This window comes from Anoplopoma fimbria, chromosome 8 (genome assembly GCF_027596085.1).
Source record: "Anoplopoma fimbria isolate UVic2021 breed Golden Eagle Sablefish chromosome 8, Afim_UVic_2022, whole genome shotgun sequence".
In the NCBI taxonomy this organism is placed as follows: Eukaryota; Metazoa; Chordata; class Actinopteri; order Perciformes; family Anoplopomatidae; genus Anoplopoma; species Anoplopoma fimbria.
The window spans coordinates 22,727,718-22,752,251 of NC_072456.1; the positions used below are offsets into that span (position 1 = coordinate 22,727,718).

The following is a 24,534-nucleotide window of genomic DNA, read 5'->3' on the forward strand; positions in this document are numbered from 1 at the left end:
AAAGATTTTGATAATGAAATCAATATATCATCAAAGGCCTCTCTTTCATGAATTAGTTATCACAAATAAACATGACGCACGAGCTATGCAAAATATAAAAGCAATGCAGAAATATTCATAAAAGCTCACTTTAACGTCTCCAGGTCTGTCAATTAGAGGGATAATAAGTCATTTTTGAGGTCTGCTTCGGGGGGGTTGGGGGGGCAACATGTGTGATAAGATACTTTTAACTGAAATTTGGCTCCTGTCTTTACATGGAGACAAAAAGAGCAACCAGCCCCATCTATCATTGCCAAAAAATTGAAAAAGAAAAAGTTAAGCCCCTTTCAAAAACACTGCATTGCATCATAGTCTATAGAAATATAACATCTCGCCGCTTGGAAGCAGATTTCTCTCTGTATTATCTCTGAGTATCAGTGCAAAGGAACCTGGAAGATTCCTTTTGTCTTTTTATTCTTAAGGAACTGACACCAAACCTGCAGATACCCATTGATGCTTTTGAAAGCTGAAAACTTTTCTCCCGTGAAACATCATTGTAGCGCACTGAAGGAAATCTTAGCACGATGTTACGCTGTCAACAATTGGCCAATTATCTCTTCAGAATAAGAAGGAAAATCCACCACCAAACGCTGAAATGGAGAAGAGTGGTCTCTCTTCAAGACGTACTTGTGATGTCTCCATGGAAACATGATTAAAACCTTTACCTGATGAAACTGAATTCAGAAGTTTCCTAACTTTGACCTTCTGTTTTAGCTGCTTCAACTTAGCTCCATCCTTATTGCTAACCTTGTCATCGTGGTTAACCTTTAGAAGTGAGGAATATGTGTGGATTGCTTGTCGTCAGTGTGTTATTATCACATAATTACATTTTGTGGTAAAGGAAATTGAATTGAAATTGCCTCAGGAGTAGATAATACACTAGCTTTTCATAGTATTGTTCATTTTTCAGGGTGAATTATTCCTTTAATTGATGCCAGCCCTACTCCCAACAACTTTTCAAGCAATTTCACTTTTAAATTTCTTGGAATAAAATCATGGGAGTTTTGCTAGAGTGGCACGCTCCTGTGATGTCAATCTTTTGGTGTAAGGAGGTCATAAATCTCAGTCCAAGCTGTCTTTTTCTCGTCTTGAAATTCCAATAAAATCACACATGGTTAATATTATGATGTGTTTATAGTCTTGGCTCATGCAAAAAGAAAACTTCAATGACGTGAACAATCAATAGCTGGGCTCTCTCCATCACCAAACAGTAAGCAGTAAACTTGGTAGGCAGTAGAAACCCAGCTGAGTTGTGGAGTGAACAAGAGTGAAAAGAGAAAACAAAACAAAAAAACTGAAATCGCTGCAGCCCTCGAAACCCCGGCGAGTATTCTATATGCTTTAGAAAGCTAGCTAACAACTGTCCAAATGGGGCTTCTTGCAAGATAAAGTTAGCCACTGGAATGTGTGCTACTAGCCTACGAGCTAACTGTACATTTCAGCTAAAGATGCTAGCTTCAATCACTTAAATCTGGCCGCAATTTGTGATTTATATGATTGAAGCTAGCAATCTGAAACGAACGGTTAGCTTGTGGGCTAATTGCAGATATTTCAGTAGCTAACGTTAGCTTGCAAGTAGCCCCTTTTTTGATGCAAATTTGTTTTTCCTTGGATGGCACGGAAAGGAATGAATGAATTTACCTAGATATTCCTACCCGAACCGATCTCACTCCTCAAGCCTAAACCGAACCAACCCAACCAACAAACGCAATGAGTACTGGCCCATCAGAGGCGGGTCAAGCCTTCGTAATCCTCGGAAAATCAAGCATACTCACTGGGGATTTGGAGGCCTGAAGCAATTTCCCTCCACTTTTACCTAAACCGAAAATTTCCACCAGGAGCATGATGGGAAATAATCTCAAAAGAAACCTAGTGGTAGTCTTGAATAATGACCCTGCAAGATCTCCCGACTTGACAACATCTTACAGTCTGTGACTAAACGCTCTGTGACTTAGAACACATTGTGTTTAGGTGTGAGCGAATGACAGACTTTAGTCTTTTAAAAGTCTTTTCAAAGTCTTCTAGTGTATGGAAGGCATGGGGGGGGAGATTTAAGATTTACCTGCCAAGTGTTTTTTCAGCTGCTCCCTGTATATTAATCTCATTAGGAGAGTCCTGTAGGAAGTGGGCAAGGCACACTCCATTATTTATGGAAGTGTAATTATCTACGGTGTCACAAGCAGGCAGGAATTTACAGGACCCCGGTTCTGCATCAGCACAACGGCTACCTAGGTAATGAAGCGAACACACCTCCAGGCCCTACAATACACTATCTGATCTGCTCCACTGTCGCCTTTTTGCTACACTACCACACTGCTGCAGTATATCTGAGGAAAGGCATGCCAGCTTCAAATACAACGGTCAACGGTGTTCAGTTTAATAAATGTGCTTAATATAAATTTTATGATTACATGTAAAAAAAATATAACTGTATCATTTTTTATTAAGGTTTTGACAAAATGATTAGTTGGTTAATCAGTCAGCTGATTGACATAAAATTAATCACAAACGGCTTTAATAATGTATTTATTGTTTAATTATTGAGCAAAAATTTCAATCATTCTCTGGTTCTACTTTCTCAAATGTGAGGACGAGCCTCATTTCTCTGTAACTGGTATTGGTATATTTCATTTTAACGGAAATGATTAATACAAATTATTTTTTACAAATTTATCAATGATGAAAATAATTATAAATGATGTTGGAGGTTGCTTGCACTTCTTTCACTGGCAGCAGGAAAGGCAGTTTGCTAATTACATTTCTGCTCATATTGTAAGAGTTTCCACAGAGCGCAGTAGAAAGTTGTTTTTTTATAACGGGTTCACATATTTAAGCCATAAGACCTGATGAAACCCTCAATCTGACACACTGTAAAAATAAACTTTTTCTCAGACCAGTTCAGCACAGCCTATGATGAAATGTTTGCAACTGACAAGAATTTTCGTTATTTTACAAAACAGTTGTCAACTCCACTATTGTTGGACATGCGAGAGGGTTCCCTTGATACGTGAGCTCTCACTGCATCTTTGAATGGACTGACTGCAGGAAAAGTAAAAAGTCAATTCATTACAGTAACATTGAGAAAGACCAAAAGTTGTTAGGTGTTCTGTGCACATGTGTATGGATTGTTGTGATTTTGTATTGTACAGAGAGGAAGGTAAAGAAGGAGACAAACAAACACTGAAAAGGAGAGAAAAAGTCAACTCGGTGCTGAAGGAAGGCAGAAGCACTCGGCTCTCTCTCTCAGGCCCAGCGTTTCAGTGTGTGTACAGACTTAGCAGCTTCCCCAGCAGCTGCTGCGGCAGCGACGGGGTCATTTACATATAAATGAAAGTTGCCGATCACACGCTGCTGACCCCATTTATTTCAGCGGACAGACAGACAGGCAGGCAAGGCAAGCGCCAGCGAGTTGCCGAATTACTCCAAATTACCGCATTTCCATCTCCACATCAGGCCTGTCAGGTCCGCAACCATCGTCCCCAGCAGTTTTTTTCCACTTCCCCCTCCTCCTCCTCCTCCTCCTCCTCCACGCGCCCACCACCAGGTCTGGAGTGACTCTAATTGGCGGTGGTGAATTTAAAGGACCTGTCAGTGGCTGAGGCTGTCACCACCCAGGACAGCACAGCAAAGAAACAACATAGCCGGCTTATCACAGCGCAGCATTGCACAGCATAGCACAGCATAGCACAGCATAGCACAGCATTGCACAGCATAGCACAGCAAAGCACGGAAACAACACAGTCAGGTTAGCATAGCACACATTCAGCAGAGGAAACTTTGCATATCACAGTGCAGGAATGACACAGCTCAACACAGCAGAGGACAGGAAACAAACTCATCGTCACAAATTTATTTTGTGGATGCTAAATTCTGTGCCACACTCAAGTTTATCTTTTACCAAATACTTTAAAATGTCTCTTTGTTCCTCTTTATTGCTTTTACTCTCTATTCTATCTCCTATTTCAACCCCAGTTTCCAACCTCACTTCCACCTCCACACAGTTTCCTCCTCTACCTCCATCAACATCTCTTCTCGTGCTACATTCTCACACTATTTGGTTTGAGTGAGCATCTGGATTTCAATCCTTAGCCATATGCCCTACTACTCTACCATCTTCATCTCACTCTTTCCTTAGACATGCATCGCCCAACATGTCCACGCACACACACACACACACACACACACACACACACACACACACACACACACACACACACACACACACACACACACACACACACACACACACACACACACACACACACACTATAGCCCTAAGTACCACAGTCCTTAAGTCTCAAGGTTTTACAAGACAGATTAATGCTACAGGCCAGCATGATCTTAATGTGACAGCTGTGTCCTTTTCCAGGCGGCAAAACCCACTCACACACTAGTGCACACCCACACACACACACACACACACACACACACACACACACACACACACACACACACACAACACACACACACACACACACACACACACACACACACAAACTATGGCTATCTCCACACAAAAGACAGTATTATTTTCTTCTATTCTAGGAGAGAGAGCGATGAACCCTCACAGAAGGAGGCAGCAGAGCTAGTGCTTGTGCCGGCTTTATTTAGCTGCTAGCAGCCTCCCTTCCTACTTCTTATTTGTCTCTTTCCTGTCTCGCTCTTGGTTAGCCAAGCACGCGCCCTTATTAGTTCATTAAAAGGAGTCTGCCGCCGCCAATGTCTGACTTTGGTACAAGCAAAAGGGAAAGCGGGAAATAAAGGAGGAAAAGAAAAGGGGAGAGAGTCAACACAGCTCTCTAATTACTCAAGATTGATGCATCCAGTGAACATCCTGGTAATCAGTGTTGCTTTTATTTGTTTAATGGTAGGACAGGGATCGCAGGCAGGCTGACCCTCTGTGATCATTAACAGAATTAATGCAGGCAGAAGCTCACGCATCTCCTCTCTGCCTGCCGAGTCTGGAAGTGTCAGAGTGTTGGTTTGTGAATACATATGTCTGAGTGTGTCTGAGTGTGTGTGTGTGTGTGTGTGTGTGTGTGTGCGCAGATACGTTGGTTTACATTTGAATATGTTTACATCATTGACGACCCAAATTAATCAGCCTTCCATACACATCTGGATTCACTCAAAAGGATGGAAATCATTCTGCAGGTGATATTTGCCAAGACCACATGTGAGGTATCTGATTGTGGCGTTACCTATCGTTGTGCTTGTTAGCGGTACAAAGGTTTTCATCGTTGCATATTGTGCAAATTGGCAGCCACACAGCTAAATGTGAGCATGCCTACATATAATCACGATACGCTAGAAAAATCATTTCAAGTGGTTCTGTAGGGCAGAGGAAAGTGTGTACCAGAGGCCAGCTGATAAGGTATCAGGATAGAGTATTTGCTGGCAAATATGCAAAAAAGTAATTATCAGTAAACAGCGGGAATCATAATCATAGTAAAGAGTTTTTCAAATATATGGTACAATATCTGTCAATATTTATTTTTGTACATAACATTAAGCAACGTTTTTGACAGGGATCCTTTATAGTAGTTTTTTTAATTATTTTGATTGACAAGGTGTAAACCTATTTTATGTTATTGCGGCGCAACTCTAAGAGGGAGTATGTATAATGTGAAATCCTGGAAGGATACTAGTGAAGTAGCATATTATATGACATGGTTAAGCTACGTTTCTGACAAATATTTCGGTACAGCAATCATTTATATAAATTACACAATATAATCATGTTATTTTCAACAATTTCCTGTTCTGGATTACTCATTTTGAGTGTTATTGTTAAGAGACCAGACCTAGATTCCATTACATGAACATTATGAACATGCAAAAAGTCTCAAATCTTTGTCTCACAGAAAACAGAGCAACATAACTTTCCTGCTTCAGCATCAGGGCTGAAGCTGATGCTGCGTTTCTTCATGGACAAACTGAAACCTGCTCTGTACATTTACTACTACTTTACCACTTTACTGTTATTTTCTGCTCTGCTCTGCTCTGATCGCTAAAACCTGCCTACTATAAGTGCATGGACTGTTACTCTCTCTCGCTCCACCACACATATACGCTATACGCTAACACACTACTCTCATAATAACATATGCATAAAACTGTCTGTCTTTAAAACCCTATATAGAATTGAAACAAATATACAGGGAAATATAAATGTATTCAGCAAAAGCAGTGGCGCGAAAAAATTGCCTATGTTTTTAGGTAGTCTATCAGCCGATTGATAACGGAGTCATCATCTGAAACACTAAAACTGAAAGAACAGCCAATGGGGAAACCGATGGTTTAACTTCATCACTCTCTCTCTCAGTCACAGAATTGAATGTTTATAGTATTTTCGACAATTTATTATTCTCATGAATTGGAATCGAGTGTCGCTGTATCGTGTCCAACTCGTGCACGTCTTTTCTTCGTCTCTACTTTGCTATTTCTTTGTGCTTTTGCTGAAATGTCTTATCTGTCCATCTGTCGTTGACCTGAGGGGGATTGACAGTGCACAATCATTTCTGTAGTGTGAGGATACTGTAAGGGGCATATGGGGGTTTGGGCTGAAGTCATGGAAAAAAAAGAGTGTAATGAACGCAGCCACTCGAAAAAGATGGGTCTCCAATTTCATGGTAATTAATTAACGTACAGTAGCTGTTTGCTGGGGATCTCCAATCTGCCCCGGGGGGGTTAACATGCTATGTAACTGGCAAATGTCATGACTCCCACTGACAGGAGGAAGGAGGGTAGGCTTAGAGCGGTCAATGGGTAATTAAAGCAGAGAAAATGGACTGTTAGTGTTAACTGTTTGTATACAGTTTTTCATAAATACATGGCCCCAGAGTTGGCCGTTGTCCATGTCATAAATGCCTGTCACTTTAAAGGGCCGGCATCCAAACGGACAGCAGATTGAGCTTCAGCCCAGTTTTCTTCAAACTTGTGTCTCAAGCTGCAAAAACTTTCGTGTGGGTGTTGAAAAGAAAATCCAGTAAAAAAAAAAAAGGCTCTAAAGTCCTGTACTATATATATATATGCCGGGTATGTGTGACACACACAGTGCAGCAGCAGAGAGAAAGAGAGAGTAAAAGTGGGAGTAAAATATGCAAAGGTCTAAATCCTCTCTTCATCTTCATCAGGAGCTCTTAAGACTCTCTGAGACATGTTTCCTCTGGTGACCAAGATTTCCCCATGCACTCATCGCTCACTCATACATCTGTGTGTGTGTGTGTGTGTGTGTGTGTGTGTTTGCGTGTGTGTATAGGTGTTTATAGTGGCTTAACAGCCCCTGCAGCCTGCCTTCAAGTGGAACATATGAAATGATTTGTGCTATGAATCATGGGTTTCACTGCTCTACTCTGCGGCGGGAAGTCAGGGATGTTAATGAAGGCCTAAAATTGCCGCTGTATCTTTGAACTGAGAGAGAGAAGAGGAGAATTTAAAAAATGCAAGAGGAGAGAAGGCAGGAGTCTGGATTTAGTTTAGGAGAAGTGCAAGGGACCAAAGAGTTTCAAAGGGAGCGAAGGTAAGCTAAAGAAAGTTGTACATTCTACGCAGCATCATGTAATGAATTTGTACTTCTTGAACTCAAATTTGGCTGATATCCTGCACTTCAAAGCACCATGTTTTTTTAAAAAAAAAAACACCCTCATAACTATCATTTTTCTTCGCTCTGTCCTTCTTTTAGTGTTTTTTTGGTATGTATTCTACATACACATGTCAGAGGAGGGTGAAACATGGAGCCCCTTAAAGGCCTTTTTTTAAACCGCCGCTCTTCCTACCGTCCTACCTCAGGCTAACCTCCAGCAGCCCCGGCGATGTAGTGTCAGCAATGACATTGGGATTCTATTAGCAGGTTGTGCGAGGCTCTGGCCCCCTGCCCTGTGGTGAGACCTACCATTGATCTGTCATGGGAGATGGCTGCTCCCCGCTCCTTCGCTCCCATAGGGCTCAATTTGAACCTTTCCAAAAAAAAAAAAAAAAAGAGGCCAGGGCCGAACCCCTCTGCTGGAAATCTACCTGAGAGAGAGAGGAGAGAGAGAGGAGAGAGAGGAGAGGGAGGAGAGCGGAGAGCTCAAGGTCAGGCGTGACACCGGTGTGTGCAGATAAAGACGACTGGGTACGGTCGACACCGTCCATAATGGCCAGTGAAAAGTGAGGTTATTTGTTATTGATTCCCAATGAGGGAAATCACCGGGTCTATATAGTGCTGTTTATGGGCGGGCAACGGGTGTCTGTTTGTGTGTGTGTGTGTGTGTGTGTGTGTGTGTGTGTGTGTGTGTGTGTGTGTGTGTGTAGAAGACAGTCAGTGTGAGGCCGAGAGAATCCTCTGAAGGACATAGAAAAGAAAAGAAAAGTCTCTCTTTCGCTCGCTCTCCGGCTCTCTCTCTCTCTCTCTCTCTCTCTCTCTCTCTCTCCTTCTATTTTGAATGAGTGCATAGTGATCTGTTTTCCCAGCCAGCCTCATTTGTATTTTTACTGAATTACGCCGGATGCGCAACCTGAACCCACTTAAGCGTGTCACTTAGCGTTTGTTGAAGTTAGCCGAGACAGGGCCCTCATCAGGTTTCAATGAGGGGAGGCTGTGGCTAAGTGGGCCACTTGTCATGTTTATTTATTTCATTTTTTTTTTTTTTTTTTTCTTCCCCCGATTCCCACATGATGCCAATGTCGGCTGTCCAAGTTGTTTAGAAAGATATGCAAGACCAGCGGGAGCGGCGAGAGGGGGTTTATGATGGATATATAAGTGCTTTATATCATCTATTGTCTGTTGTGTTTCATAAACTTGTGAGTGTTTAACTTTTCTAATTCGAGTTGGCTTTTATTTTTAGCATTGTTGGTTTAGAGCTAATTCCCTTTAAAGCGTGGAGCGAGGTTAAATGCGCTCCTCTCGTCTTGGAGGTATTTGAATAATCTTGAATAAAATGTGTTTACATATAGTCTCGGAGTCTTTTAATCCTTTTTGACTTACACAGTACGAAGCAGTGCTAAGGAACACAGGGGTATATGTGAATTAACTGAACGAAAAGTACAAACGGAACGGAATATTGAAATTGCCCCCCACGGGCGATTTTCTGGGCTGTGCGGCGGCGGCGGCGGCGGCGGCGGCGGCGAGACACTTCCTGGTGCTGCTCCATTTTCATATATGTATGGAAATCTCTCACGGATCCATGATATACATTATAGATGAGGGGCTCCCGTTCTGCACTCCAGTCACTGGAGCAGAACCTTTCCATGATATGCAACCCCTGACACCTCCACCCAACCCCGCCCCCCCACCACCACCACCACCACCACCAACTGCCGCCCACTCCGTCTGCTCTCTTCCTCTCATCCCTCTCTCCATTCATTTTCTCCGTCCATATGCCCCTCCCACTGGAGCGTTGTTTCATCCCTCACCACTTCCCTTTCATCCCTCTCCAGCCCTTTGGTCTCCCATCATTTTCATCCTTCCATAAGTCAAACGTTACATCTTTACTTCCACCCCATCCGCCTCTCCTTCCTTCACTTATACCGACTCCTCCCCCCCCTACACCCATGGAGCGAGGGAAGAACATGTGACCAGCCCCAGCCCCCCCCCGCAGTGCCACCATACGTTTGATTTGTCTCCTCCGGTTCCGTATTGATTTTGTTTTAAACAAGGGGAAAATACAAGAAGAATGAGGTGCCGGAGGTGACAAGAAATAATAAAAAGGAGGTACGGGGGAGAGGGAGTGAAGGATGTATCAAATCTGAGTTTGGTCCCGGGTGGGTTCAGTGTTTCTATCAGGAGGTTACTGTACAGAAAAGAAGGGGGCAGATGGAGCGGAGATGAAGAGAATATTTTTTATTTTATTTCTTTATTCCCACCCTTTGCTTTGTGCCTGTTAAATGACTTTAACGGGGGGGGGGTTGGCCGTGTGGCAAAATGCATCTCATTCTATGTCATGCTACAGTTCCTGCCTTAAAATGATTCTCTGCTTAGTTCAATTTAAGTTGTGTGCAGAATAATCGATCGGCCCATTAATTCTACTTAGCCGAGCTTCACAGTACAAGCCCGGGCTTGACTGGTCCACCAAGGCCGGCGCCGCTGAATGGCTGACCTTTACACGGCTCGGACTGCCATTGATTTTCAGGCAGGACTTATTTCATGAACTGGGGTTTGGGACAGGACACCCAGATGAAGATGAACTATGAGGCAAAATCGGTTTCTTTAGGCCCTTTTCATTTTCTCTCTGCACTCGTCTCTCTCTCTCTCTCTCTCTCTCTCTCTCTCTTCTTTCTCCCCCTCTCCTCTGTCCTCTTTGCTTTGGAATCAGCACTGCACACCGTACTGGCTGAGCTCCACGGGGGGGCACAGTCTGAGAGCAAATAAAGCGTCCCCTGTGTGACCTACCCCCCCACCCACCCACCCACCCATCGAGCTAAGAGCCCCCCATGTCCTGTCAGTGGAGTGTTGGAGTGTGCGCCTGCTTTAAGTTCATGCTTTAGTGTCTCTGTATGCGTGTTTCTGTCCATGCTTGAGTGTATGTAGGTTACATTGTTAAGTGCTTTAGGATGGCTCTCCCGGTGACATGGCCCCATTGGTATTTGCAGTGAGGAAATAATGCAAAGCAGAGTGTGAACAAGCCATTAGAGCTCCCCGGACTGCCCTCAGAGCCAAAGAGACGAGGAAAACAATCCTGACCCCGAGAAACAACAGCCATAACGTCTACCTCGCGCCTGCTCGGGGTGAAGAGGAGGCAGAGGAGAAAAAAGAAAAAGAAAAGGGAATGCATCTCAAATCCCAAATGTAATTTCAGCTGGATTTAAGGTCCTAGTCTGCACAATGTTAAACCCCCTTTAAGTCCTAATTGTTAGACGAATGTGCTCAGATGAACATCATTAAAATGAATAAATTAATAAATGATAAAAAGCTAAGACAAGGAGGGGAGGAAGTGTAGGAGGCTTCTGAGTGTCATTCAGCTGGAGTTCACACAGAGTGTCTCCCTTTCCCCCCCCTGCATTGGCTGTATATCAGTGACTGTTGACTGTAAAAAAAAGAAAAATGTAATGTAATACCTGCTCATGAATACGTGCATGCATACAAAATGTCCCCGGATGGTGGGAAGTGCGAAGGGGGCAGGCGGGGTGACGGGCTGTCAAGGATGCTGCTGTAAACATGGAGGAGGATATGCTGTGAGGATACAGTGGCAGGGTGGACAAGGGTGGAGCAATTCTATTGGACCTGAAGTTAGGGCGTCACAGTTTAATGATGGAGCCGGTCTTTCACTAGTCTTGACGGGTCTCAACCTCGGACCATGAATATCTATCCTTCTTATCCGATAAGACACAAATTCTTCCCTTACTGTCCCAAACTATAGATCGCTCTGCAGAGTAAATGCATCCTGGAGCATCTAAATCTCCACCTTTCTGTTTTAGACAAGCTGGGAGCCTCTGCCTCTTTCTGTACACCACCTTCAGTAGGTGACAAAACTCATTTTTATTCTTTCCGCGCTCGAGATTTCAACCAAATTTCATCATGAAGTAACACAAACAAACTCACCAAAACGCCGCCTCGAACCACATCCACACACCCCACCCACTCCAAACCCCCCCCCCCCCCAATGAAATAAGCCACCGAAGGCCTCGGGAGGCGGTGGGGAGCCGGAGTTGGCAGAGACACTTCCAATGTGTTTTCCGCTCCACTGCTTCTTGTTCTCACTTCGTCAGAGTGTGTTTGCTGCAGATTGGGAGAAGCGGTGAGAGGTCAGCCCGGTGTGCCGCTCGCCCGGCCCCTCAGGTTCTGTGCAGTTCAAGGTTGAATTAGACAAACTGAGAGGGCTTTTTTTTTTTTTTTTTGTGTGTGTGTTTATTTGGCAAACAAGTTTATTGGTCGCAGAGTGACTTCGGTGGAGGAGGAGACTAGAGACGGGAGGGGGTGAAAACAGGCCTGTCCCTTTTTGTTTGGTGCTGAATGCGCTTATAGACAAGCGGGGATTTTCTCTAAGTGTCAGGATGAAACATAAGCAGGCTTTACAGCCAAGGGATGGAGCGGTGGGAGAGTGATGGAACCAGCAAAAGTCGCAGGTGACAGAATGCTGTGTGTGTGTGTGTGTGTGTGTGTGTGTGTGTGTGTGTGTGTGTGTGTGTGTGTGTGTGTGTGTGTGTGTGTGAGAGAGAGACGTGGGGGTATTGATATGCTGGGAGTGAGGCTCGGAGCAGATGGACGGAGCAGGCTGGCCCTGTGTCGGTCCTGTGAGCTCTGGCTCCGTCTTGCAGTGCCCACTTTGATGGACACGGACACATACATACACACAAACATGTAGCGGGGCGACGGCGCCGGGTCCAGATTTCACCGATTGGATGATGGTCCTATAGGATAACGAATGGCCCATCATCCTATCATTAATACGCAGTCATGTCGTACTGATCTGTGGCTGTGGCAGATGTGGCTGCTTAATGAGACCGAATGGAGAAGGCCTCCAGTGGTGTGTAAGAGCAGAGAGACGGATTTGGGGAAGAGAAACGTATTTAGAGAGGGAAAGGGAGAGTTAAGGGAGCCAAAAAGATATAACTTTTGTAATTCTAAACTCTATTATCTACATTCATGACATCTTTTTGTCACTTCCTGTCTCCATTTTTTGTCCGTCTTTCCTTTTCTGGCAAACTTCTCCCCAATTCAAAGCCAACATGCTTGGCTGCGCCTCCATCTCTCCCTCCTTCCATCTATCTCTATCCTCCTCTGGCTTTTTTTCCTTCCCCGTGTCCTCTCCCCTCCTAGGAGGGATGGCACAGAGAGAGAGAGAGAGAGAGAGAGAGAGGAGGGGTAGAAAAGTGCAAGTGTTGGTGAATTACTAATAGGCAATCATAACGCTCAGGACAAGGATGCCTACTGGAGGTCTGGGGACCATTAAAGAAACGTCAACTCGGCATAGGTATGCCAAGAATTATGAGTCAGTGGGCAGCCAACACATCTTGGCTCCCATTGGTCGGGGCAGCAGGCCGTAATCTGTCACAATCCTGGAGTTGCTGTGACAGCAGCAGGAGCATTCTGGGCTCAACACAGAGGGTAAAGGAAACATGCAGCTAAGGGTGTGTGTGTGTTTGTGTGTGTGTGTGTGTGTGTGTTTGTGAGATTGTGTGTCTCTATGTATAAGCCTGTATGAGTGTGGTTCAGTGGAGGTGGAAAATGTACAGAAACTGGCTCTATAACTGGATCTCTTACGAGTTAATTTAATCACATTGGTTGTTGGGTAAATTGATTCTGTAAGTAAATCGTAGCGTGCCCCCTTTAATGCACCTGAAAGTACAACAATGAATCATATCTAATCTGAAGCACAGACAACTAATCGCCGTGCTTGCATAATTTCTCTGGGAAGTCAAGCCGGCATTGTTCGACTAGTTTAAACTATTTTCTAACCACGCACGCCCATGTTTTACCCAGATGAGTCAAAGAAAGCAACTCAAATGTTGGAGAAGCTGCAGCTGCGGGTCCCAAAAACATTTTATTTGTGTGGATTTGGCTTCAGCAGACACGATGCGGAACAAAACAAAGACAAATGTGAGTTCTGGCGTTAAAAACAGATGTGGCTTTGTGAGGAAACATGAGCAGTTTATCTCGTCACCTGAATGAAGCACAACCAAGTCATGCAGTATGACGGTGGACAAGAAATCAGTACACAAACGTTCGGTAATCACTCCAGACCGCAAATGGTCCAAAGATTGAATGAGATAGGAGAATAAAGTAATATTATATTCATGTCTTTATATATAATACTGTCAAAACATTTGAAAACAGAGCCTGTTTTTGTGTCGAGTGTGCATTTTAGCCAAATAAAGCTTTAACAGGTTCTAAAACTACAACATTAGTATCTTCATAACTCGTGACTTTCTGTTTTTTGACACTGCGAGGATGGATATTTTTGTAACCGTGGTTTTGAAACATATATTGTAAGCGCACATGCAATGGTGTGCTAGGAGGCTCACGCGCCGCACGTGACGTCGTACATCGCTACAGTAGTCGTCACTCAACTGGCGGTCAGGCAGGACATAATCTTCAAAGCAAATATCCCGGCAGTATCCAGATATGGAACACGGCGTCGGTGCATGAGGGCACCTTTAAGCATTAAAGCCTCGCACGAGTCTAGATCTGTAATTCTGTCACGGAACATGTCCTCTTCCATTTTTTGCTACTTCCTGCTCCGTCCTGGACCCTCGCTGTGTGTGTGTGTGTGTGTGTGTGTGTGTGTGTGTGTGTGTGTGTGTGTGTGGGCGCACGCTGGGATTCGCATGATGATGCCCTTCTGAAGCCACTGGGTCGGGTCTGTCGTCACGATCTTATCTTTCTGAGGACAGTTCCTCAAAACCAACTGAAGAGCGTAAACCACATCAAACAGCGAGCAGGAAAAGACAGTGTGTGAGAAAGTGTGTGTGTGTGTGTGTGTGTGTGTGTGTGTGTGTGTGTGTGTGTGTGTGTGTGTGTGTGTGTGTGTGTGTGTGTGTGAGTGTATGTGTGTGGGAAGAGATGTGAGCCCACCAAAAAGCTTAAGCCTCCAGTGTGCTGTGCAGATAAGATTCATTAGATAGGTCGGTAAATGCAAGAGAGAGGCAAAGCGAGGCAGACACAGAGAGAGAGAGAGAGAGAGCGGGGGAGAGAGAGAGAGAGAGATCGAGCTTGCTGCTGCTCCAGCATTTGTTGACACAGATTTACAATGAGTCTCCCACTGCTTCACGCATTACAGTAACACGCCATGTCAATAGCTCTCTGGGCTTGAAAAGCAGCCGTGCCAAAGATGTCTGGGAGTGATGCCCTTCCCCTGATAACCAAAGTGTGGCTCATAAGTCAGGAAGTAGAGGAGAAGGAGGGAGGTGGGGGCAGGGGAGAGAGGGAGAAGGAGAGGGGGAGGGTGGGGGGGGAGAAACATTATTTCTCTGTTTTTCTTTTCTCTTATTAATAAATCCCCCACCCACGCGCCTCTTTCAATCTCCTTCATCTCTCAAGCATCTTTTCATTAGTTTCCCAGTTTTCTGTCACTTCTCCTTGATCCTTTTTCCTCCTCCTCCACCTCCTCCTCCTCCTCCTCCTCCTCCCATCCTTCTCCATCTCTCCCTCAGTCTCTTGCCTCCTCTCTCCCTCTGTTTCTCTTTATCTCTTGGACGCCCCGCTTCAGGCTCAGTAGGACAGGATTTAGGCATTAGCTCAATCCCCCCCCCCCCCTATCTACTACTCCCCCCCACCCCCAACCCCCAACCCCCCCCTCGTGATTGCACACTGTTTCTGTCACCCACATACCGTAGTCCACTGCACAAGTCGTTGCAGGACTCAGAGTCTCTCATACAAGTAGTGGTGGAGAGCTTATATACTCCACGAGACAGGAAGACATAATCAAGGAGACGGGACAAGCATGGCATGAGAGCGAGTGACAGCGCCTGTGTGTGTGTGTGTGTGTGTGTGTGTGTGTGTGTGTGTGTGTGTGTGTGTGTGTGTGTGTGTGTGTGTGTGTGTGTGAAGGGTTGGGACGGTGATAAGCAAACTCTAAGGTGGAGGGTGAGGTTTTTATGTGGCGTTTTTGAGTTAATCTGACTCTCTTACAGAAGTAATAAAGAGTTTGATGAGACCTAACATTAGCCCGTGCCGTGCTGCTCCCTCTGCTGAGTCATGGGGCGCCGCCGCAAATGAGGTGGTTTTGATGTGTGACATTCACCTTCATGAAATCTTGATGAGAGCTGAGTTCTGCTGTCTGCGTAATGAGGGCTGTAGCAGTCAGACAGCTGGCCAACCACTTCAGCTAGTAAAGCAATGATAATAGAGGGGGCTGGAAAGGGTTTTTTTTTTGGAAAAAGCATTTGCTAGATGAACTTCAGGCTGTTCCTGGGGGGCAGTTAGTGTTTTTTTTTTTTTTTTTTTTTTTTGGGGGGGGGGGATGGGGGGAGATATAAACAGGAACTTGGATGGCGTCAGACAACAGAAGGTCTAATGGTCTCAATCAGAGAAGTAGCAGTGGTGCTAGTAGTAATGGCCGTACAGATTGCACATGTTTGTGAGTTAGCAGTGGCCTCATTTGTGTATTACAAGAAGCATTCAATGTAACAGATGGATATCAACAGTTTTGTTCCAAAATGAGCCATTCAGCCTTTCAAAAAAACGTAACATTTGCTCGTACAAAATAGCCACAGAAGCAAATTGCACTTTTAGACAAGAGTGAGCATTTTTATTTTGTCTTTGAAAGATAAAAACTCACTTTTACCGAATGCAATTTTCTGTTCAAAATGGACATATGGGCATTATGGTGTGGAACTATAAATGATACGGACTAGCTGAGGTCTGCAGGTGTCTGTCAGTCCGTGTCGGCGCCTCCAGCTGTAAATCCTGTCGGTTCTGATAGGAATCCCAAAGCTTATAGTAGCTGCCATCTCCTCAGCACTGACTGATGCTTCTTATCTGGACCAACACACCGCTGCCGCCAGCACATTTTCACATATGGTTAAATTATAACTCCCTTGCACAAACATTTTCTCCCCACACGCATTTAAGCACATATGAACATGCTCACATGGATTCAGTATATTCTCACATGGCAGGGCAGCTACAGCATGAGTCCACCGACGATCACGCTGCAGTCAGACAGGTACATGTCTTCATGTAAAAAACGTGCATATATCAGTGTGTGTACCAGACCTAAAAAAAAAAAAACACGTGATCTAGATTTGTTAGACATATTATTTTTATCATGTCAACACAAAACATACGACAGGAAGTTTTAGACTAAATGTATTTCTTTCAACTGATCTATTGTAATGGTGGTTAAAAAAAATAAGCTACAAAACCGTTTTTTCTGATGATTGATTAATTGTTAAAAGGCCGAACATTTTGCCTCTTTTCTGTTTTTAAAATATTGTTAAACCAAGATTTTGAGGTAGTTTGGGCTACCTGAAAACCTCACCTTAAACTCTAGTAATCTGTGATGTGCATTTTTGTTATTAAAAAGTAACTTTTTACTCTAAAGCGTTATCTACTGAGAAAAGTAACTCGTCAGAGAGTACCATTAATGAAAACCCCTGTGTGTGATTCCTTGTGCTTGTTAGTTATATATTCCAAAGGTGGCACACCTCACTGTACGTTTACATTTTGAATGTATTGACTTTATCATTTATGATATTAAGGTAGCTAGCAGATGTTTTTTTTATCTGTCACGAAGTGTTCCATCCATGTTAAATATATAAACGATCTTACAGAAAGATGGAGACTCCATAGTTGATATCGGTATTATCTTTCCCTCCACGTAACCAGCTACAAGAGCGTGAAGTTGTCTCGGAGTGACAGCCGAGAGTCACTGACATAGTTCTCCTCCTCGATGGGCCTCCCTCCACCCACCGGTGTGGTGTAGCTGTGCAGGTGCTTCTTCAAATTTGTGGTAGAGTTCCTCGCAGCTGACAGACGCTCTTCCCCGAGGGCACAATCTGCATTTCACTGTGAACGCTCGTAAAGGATTCCTCATTTGAAAACGTAGACTAAATAACTGATCGCTTGAAATGCAAACTCGTTACGTTAATCATTACAACTGATAAGTAATCTGACCGCTCTAACACGTTACTGTGTAAAGCTTTGTTACACAACACTGGTAATGAATAAAGAACCAGAAGTAAACCCAGAGGACTCGTTTATCACAAAGACTCTTGATCGAGTATTTTAATAGCTTTTTTTTGGTTAAAAAAATCGAACACTGAAAAACTACCCAATAATGCCATCGCTCTTTCATGTAAAAGTGGCGACATGTCTTTTCATAACCAGTTAATTTACAATATTAAGAAAAAGTTAATTACCCAGCTCGACTAAGCCTTTTAAATTTGATCTTCATTTGTAATTTGTGATTTTCTTTTATGTTTTTATTGTTAATGAACAATTATTGTGATTGCAATGAAGCACTTCATAACTATAAATCATTACACCATGGTGCTCTCTCTCTCTCTCTCTCTACTCTCTCTCTCTCTCGCTCTGTTGCTCTCCTGAACTGTATACAGTACAGATTTATTAGTTGGAGCCGGGGCCCCCGGACAGCCACCACTCAGCACTCCCTCCGATCAATAATTGGAAATATTAATTATATCAGCAGAGACGGCCCAGTCAGATAGGGGGCTGTTTATGCTCCTGTTACTGAGCAGTGCAGCAACATGAGCTTTGATGGCCCACTAATACGTATTAATGATCCAAGGACAAACATTACTCAATATTAAACCTGAGTGAAAGCCAGAAGACATCGCACATATTGTATGGCTATTAGAGGTATTTTATTGCAAGCACTGCACTGTAAGTAAGTGCCGTTGCATAACTACTGTAAAAAAAAAAAACTTGGACAAGATTTATTGCATTTATATTCCTGTTTACTGCATTCTCCTGTCTTTTTGGATAATAAAAGTTTAAAGTCGAAAGCAAAGTTTTGGGGTTTGGACTTTCACCAGGTCTTTGAAAGCCTTTCCAAAGCAGTGTTATTGCCTCGCTACTGGCCCTCTCTGGGGTTTCAGCAGTGTGGAGTCTGGAACTCTATCCTGCTCTATCCCGCTCGACTCTACTAGTCATGAACTCATTACTGTCGTAGATAGTGCCAACAGTAGACTCTAAATCCTCCACACTGCTAACAGGCCAAATCCTGACTGCAGTTCCTCGACTTGCTCTGTGTAATTTGAAATCAGACAGTGGAATGTCTTTGTGGCCGGAGCCCAGGGGCTTTTAGTCCTTTTTTTTTGTGTGGCTAATAACGTTTGCTCCACAGCCAGGCAGAACTTACTTAAACTACCAGTTTAATGATAAAGCCAGAACAAGCATGGATCAGTGTATTGGTCATATGTTGATCTAAGACTGGTCACATGTAGGCATATTAATTTGCAGCCGCTTTCCGTCAAAGTATAGAAATAGAAACAGACAACGTGAAAGGCAATGTGTGTATATTCCAGGCCCATTGCACACTACATTATGTACTTAAAGCCTGGGGGTTTCTATCTCACCCTCCATATAAAACAGCCTACTAGTGCTAAGAGCTTTAATTCAACTGACTGGAGGCTTAACTTGGCAAATGAGACGGCTTAATAAAACCATATGGAACTATAGATTTGTCAAAGCCCCTCGAGAAGCACAGTTTGTTCGGAGTGGTTAAGGCAGAAAGACCAGGACTTGAACTTGAGGAAAACAAAAAACTGCATTTTCCACTAGAGGAGGAAGATAAAGGATAGTAACTCATTTGAAAGTTGTGAGTGATCACAGGAGCTTGTTTATTCAGATGAGAAGAAATACATTCAGCTCACATTCACTTTTACTTGGCCTTTGAGATATAAAAGAACCAATGCAAAGCGCTGTATTCTTAGAAATGTCACTGAAGTCCTCAGAAATGCCCCCCCCCAATGCCAATGTTTGTTGTTTCTTCAACATAAATACATAATTTTAAAGCCTCCCTCCAAAACGTTATTGCACCATAAGTCAGCACAGACTTGTCAAATGAGTCTTTTTTATCTTTGTTTCCCTTTTGCAGATCTCATTTCTTTTGTACAATAGCTTTTTTCTTCATTGCTGAAATGAATAGATAAATGGAAGACACAAAAAAACACATTCAACAAGATATCAGCAGATATTTTTCAGTGTATTACAGCAAGGGTCGACATCCTATCTGATATGAAGTGCCTATTTAAAATGTGCTTCTATCAACATTAAAGTGACGTTTAATTATGACACCACATCAAAATGTAATTCTCCAACGAGGCCATCCATATTAAAACATTCACATCTGAGTTTAGATTCTTAACCCTACCAACCCTCCTCCAATCTGGTTCATTGGCAACCAGCACTAGCCAATCAGAGACAGAGTAGAATGGGTCTATATGGAATGCAGGTGGGGGTGAAAAATCAATCAAACTACCGTAAGTCACGCAATTCCACGCAACTGAATGGGACGGCACTTCCTCCAATTTGTTTATCAAATTTAACAATCCCAAAAAAAATCCTTAATACTCAACAAATTCAGAAATAACAAATATTTGTTGGAGACAATGTCATTTCACATCTGGATTGAGAACATCCCTAGCATGTAAACTTTATTATATATTTATTTATACATATATCAACTTTTTTGACAAGAGATTGTTCATAAATATGCAGAGTTTGTATAGTGCAGGTGTGCTGCTTCTTTTCTGTGTGTGTGTGTGTGTGTGTGTGTGTGTGTGTGTGTGTGTGTGTGTGTGTGTGTGTGTGTGTGTGTGTGTGTGTGTGTGTGTGTGTGTGTGTGAAAGGTAGGAGGTTGGAGTCAGGGAAGTAGATACGCCACTCAACAGTAAAGCAATCTTATCTAAGAGTTGCAGGCAGCTTTCTTTCTCTCTCTCTCTCTCTCTGTGTACTGTATCTCTCTCTCCCGTCTTCTCCATCTCTTGTTGTCTTTTCCCACAATCCCTCCTCTTCTCTTCTTCTGGTTCCCTTTTGTTACTCCTCCTCCCTCACCTAACCACTCCCTTAATTCAATGAACGGAGGATTGAGCATTTACAATTAAAAGTGCTATTATTTGTGAAAGGGAGTGAAAACATGCTCCACAGTATCTTGGGTTATTAAATGGTTTCCTTGCTGCACTTTACTTAAAGCTACCAAGTCTGTGAATGTGTGAGCATGCATTTATTACAAGTGTGCTTTGCAACGTGCTCTTAAATTCCTGCTGGGATCACACTATTTTTCTCCAAGTGTTGAAGGGGAATGGAGCAAACTGAGAGGCATCAGTAGTGACTGTTCAGGACCATAATGCATTGCTCTCGGGCAAATAAATAGACCATTAAGCTGGCATGTTGGAGGCCGAACAGTAACTAGCTTTAGAGCGAGCTGCCTCCCACACACACACACACACACACACACACACACACACACACACACACACACACACACACACACACACACACACACAGTCGCCCTGTGGAGACGGCTGAGATCATAGCACCATAGAGGAGCCACAGCCGCGGATTTGGCCTCCTCCAACGTGCATTTGAACCAAAAATATTAATAATAATAAACTGGCAGGATGGAAGCGTCTTTTGTCCGTTTGACGTGTCAAAGGCAAATTCAAAGATTTCCCCGTGTTCTAAAAGAGTTATCCGCGAATTTGTCTCGCGGATGTTTTTTCCCATTCGGAGGTGTTTCTGTCTCAGAGGTTGCTTTGAAGCACGTGTGCGATAGAGTCGCGGTTGACTCTGTAATCTATCCGTACATGCCGCGGAGCAGTGCGCCCTGTGGCTTGGCATTAGCATACTGTAGGGTTACTTTTTCTCGTGTTGTACAAGGGAAAGAAAGCCCTCGTAGACGGGGAGGGAGGAGGGGAGCCAAGAAACAAGGAGCTAAAACCTCAACCTTCACAAGCTCGGAGCATCCTCCCTGTTGTTCCTACAAAGACTTAGCGGGCGCTAGTTATCATTTAAGATGGGAAAATTTATGGAATCATTTCAGCGAGGGAAGGTTACTCAGTTGCTCAAGGTGAAAATGGATACGTTTAGCACTTAATGAATCAGGCCTGGGCCTCTCCCCCATATATCAGCATGTTATTAAGACATTTTAAAATCCCATTATGGTGTTTCTCCTTGAACATGTCATGCTTTTATTGGTCTGCCCTGTCTTTAAATCTGACCTTTTTCAGCAGCGCTCTGGTATCGAACAGAGAAAAAGAGATACATGACCGGGCGATGGAACGAAATATATATATACACACATGTTCGTATAAAAATATCAGAGCTGGATGGTTTTTTTAGCGATGTGACCGGGATGCCCGGTAATGGGGAAATAGTTTCCAGCAATAAAAAGATGCTTAAATAGCAGCTACAAATGTTTTACTGTAAATGGCAGAGTGTGGTAAGAGGTTGCTTTTATGTTCCAGTAATCTTGTTATAAATTGGTGCCACTTTTGGCCCCAATTTTATTAAAATGTGTGTGTTTTTATTGTTCAATCTATTTGTTTTGAACTGAATCGTGGAAAGGCTCTGGCTTCAGATCAATGCACTTAAATTATATTGCACGCTTTACGCTCCGCTACACTACATATATACATAGTAAACGCATGTGTGGGTGGGTGTATAAACAGTATGTTTAGTAATATGTGACTAGGAGGCATATGTACGACTTAAAAAAAAAAAAAAAAAAGAAAAAAACTGTAACAAACATATTTTAAAATCGCAGCGAAACTTATTTTTTTACCGCCTGGTGAAATTGTTCAGCTCGAACAACAATAATGAAAAAAAGGAGGAGGTAAAATTGAGTGAAGGAGGAGAGCGTGACACAAAGACTGTGATGACAGAAGCATCTAATCCAGGCAATGCCATTCTTATCAGGGTCCAGTGGATTAGAGTGAGCCTCCTAACCAGAGAATCCTTCCCAGCCAGACACTCTCCACAGCCGAAGGGCCTGGATCAATAGGCTCGCATTGATCTCTCCCCTCCTCTGGCTGGATTCACTTTTAGCGGGACCGCCTCGGCCTCTATCACTTAGACACACATCTGCAGCCTTGCTACTTTCTCCACACACACACAGACACACACACACACATACATACATTTCCTGTTTCATGTGTGAACCAGAGTTGTTTTGTTTACACTGAATAACAGGCAGCAGAAACCACTACAGTGTCAATGCAACTGAGCTGCATGATGGTGCTTTGGTTTTCCTCTCCAGCCAGGGCACTTTGATCAGCCTTCGCAGCTCAGGCCATTAGTATGTGTGAGAGGGCCTGGACACCTCTGCTTTTGTGGCCTCCTTGTTGTACCAACGACAGCCCCGAGTCTCCAGCGCTAACCTCTCTGTTGCTCTTTTCTTCCCCTCTCTCTTTCTCTCTCTCTCTCTCTCTCCTCCAGATGACTCGCCCCATCCAGGTGAAACCGGCTGACAGCGAGAGCCGTGGAGGTAGTTGTCTTCTTTTCTCCCATCATTTATTCATCGTTTCCCTTTTCATCCTCCTCATCTGGGCTAATTTCTTTTCATTCTTTCCCCTCTGATCTCATCTGTTCCACTGCTCTCAATGCAATGTTTCTCTTTTTCTTTGTATCTCATTCCAATTCCTTTCATTCCCATGTTGCTGCACTTAACTAAACATAACAGTAGCTATGAAATTATTACAAACAAAAGTACCACATAGCTTAAACCAAACTGTCTGAATTAGTTAAAAAACACATAACCAGACATCAAACCCAGAGATTTGATGTCCTCTTGGTTTGACTGTCTGCCTCTCAGCTTGTGGCAGTTTGTAACCCATTTTAGTAGAAATGTAATCTCACTTCATACATAATGTATTGTCTCTTTTTTGTTTTGTTTTTGTTTCTGGTTTTAAATCCTTTTTGGGGTTTATGGATTAATCTCACACAGCCTCATCCTGCCACTGCCTCCTGTACTGGATGTAATTGATTTAAGAGTCTGTGTTATTGAAAGAATGCAGGGCTGTGATGGGCTGCCCATCTCTCTTCTCTTGTTCTTTAAGCCCAGTACATTATCGCTGCACTGTAAATCAGATCGTGATTAGGCTCAACGATGGAACCATCACCACGCAAAGGCCCTCCGTTAAAACCCACGCCGCTCGGTCTGCGGGCGCTTTGAAACACGAGAGTAAACGGCATGGAGGGAGGGTGAAACGGAGCAGCAGCACATACGGCTTGCCAAACAATCAATGAATTTGCAGGGTTCTTGCCAAGATCCTCATTACTTGGCCTTAATTCTGTCGTCTTTGATCTCTCCCGTTTTTGGGAGGCTTTCATTTACTCACTGCCTATCTGCATATATGTTAATGGGATGAGGAGGCATCCTTTAAGTCGGTGTCGGAGACAATGAACCTTGGCTGTTATTTTTATTTTTTTGGGGTTGTGCATCTCATGTGTCACCCCGTAACGAAGCAAGTGCCTTTTTTTTGTTTTTGAAAGGAGGAGGCGCTGTTTTTTGTGGGATTTTTCATCCTTTTGGGAATAGAGAGAGAGAGAGATTTGGAAGTGAAAAAAAAAAAAAAAAAAACAGGCAGTGGAGAGAAAATGCAAGCACGATGCCAACTGCATACAGCTGCCGTGCTGCACTTCTGAGGCTTTACCTAAAAAAACCTCTGCCTGTTTTGGGTGAATTGGGATGGCTGGCCACTTGGCTGCCTGTCAAATGCACACAATCTTCAAAGGACAGCATAACCCCTTGAGAAGGATGGAGGAAAGGCCAATAAAGATCACTGTCAGCCCTCCATGTTCCCTTTCTTTCTTTCCTTCTCTCTTTCTCCCCCGCACCCCCCCTTCGTCTTCCCTCCTTCTCTGGACCATTCATTCAGAGCTTTAGAGGAGCGGTGAGACAAGCAAAAGGGTCTTGTGCTGTTGAGATTGATGTCCCCTACAGCCCCATTGATTTTGCCATTGTGGAGTTGTGTGTCCACATTAACAATGACACTCAGCTGTCTCTTTACTTGGTTGTGAGTGGCTGGGTTTAAAGCTCCCAGGGCGCTTTTGGTCAGTATGGGGCCTCCTCTCGATAGCCGGCCGCGGGGACCCCACTGAGGAACAAA

General features: G+C 43.6%; 1 protein-coding gene across 1 annotated transcript in view; it reads left to right on the top strand.

Annotated features, from left to right (window-relative positions):
• celf5a (cugbp, Elav-like family member 5a) overlaps nucleotides 1-24,534 on the top strand; it is a 187,559-nt gene that overhangs the window by 84,236 nt on the left and 78,789 nt on the right. Inside the window, 1 exon segment of the mRNA XM_054603544.1 lies at nucleotides 22,862-22,910. Within this exon segment, the coding sequence (XP_054459519.1) occupies nucleotides 22,862-22,910 (49 nt within the window).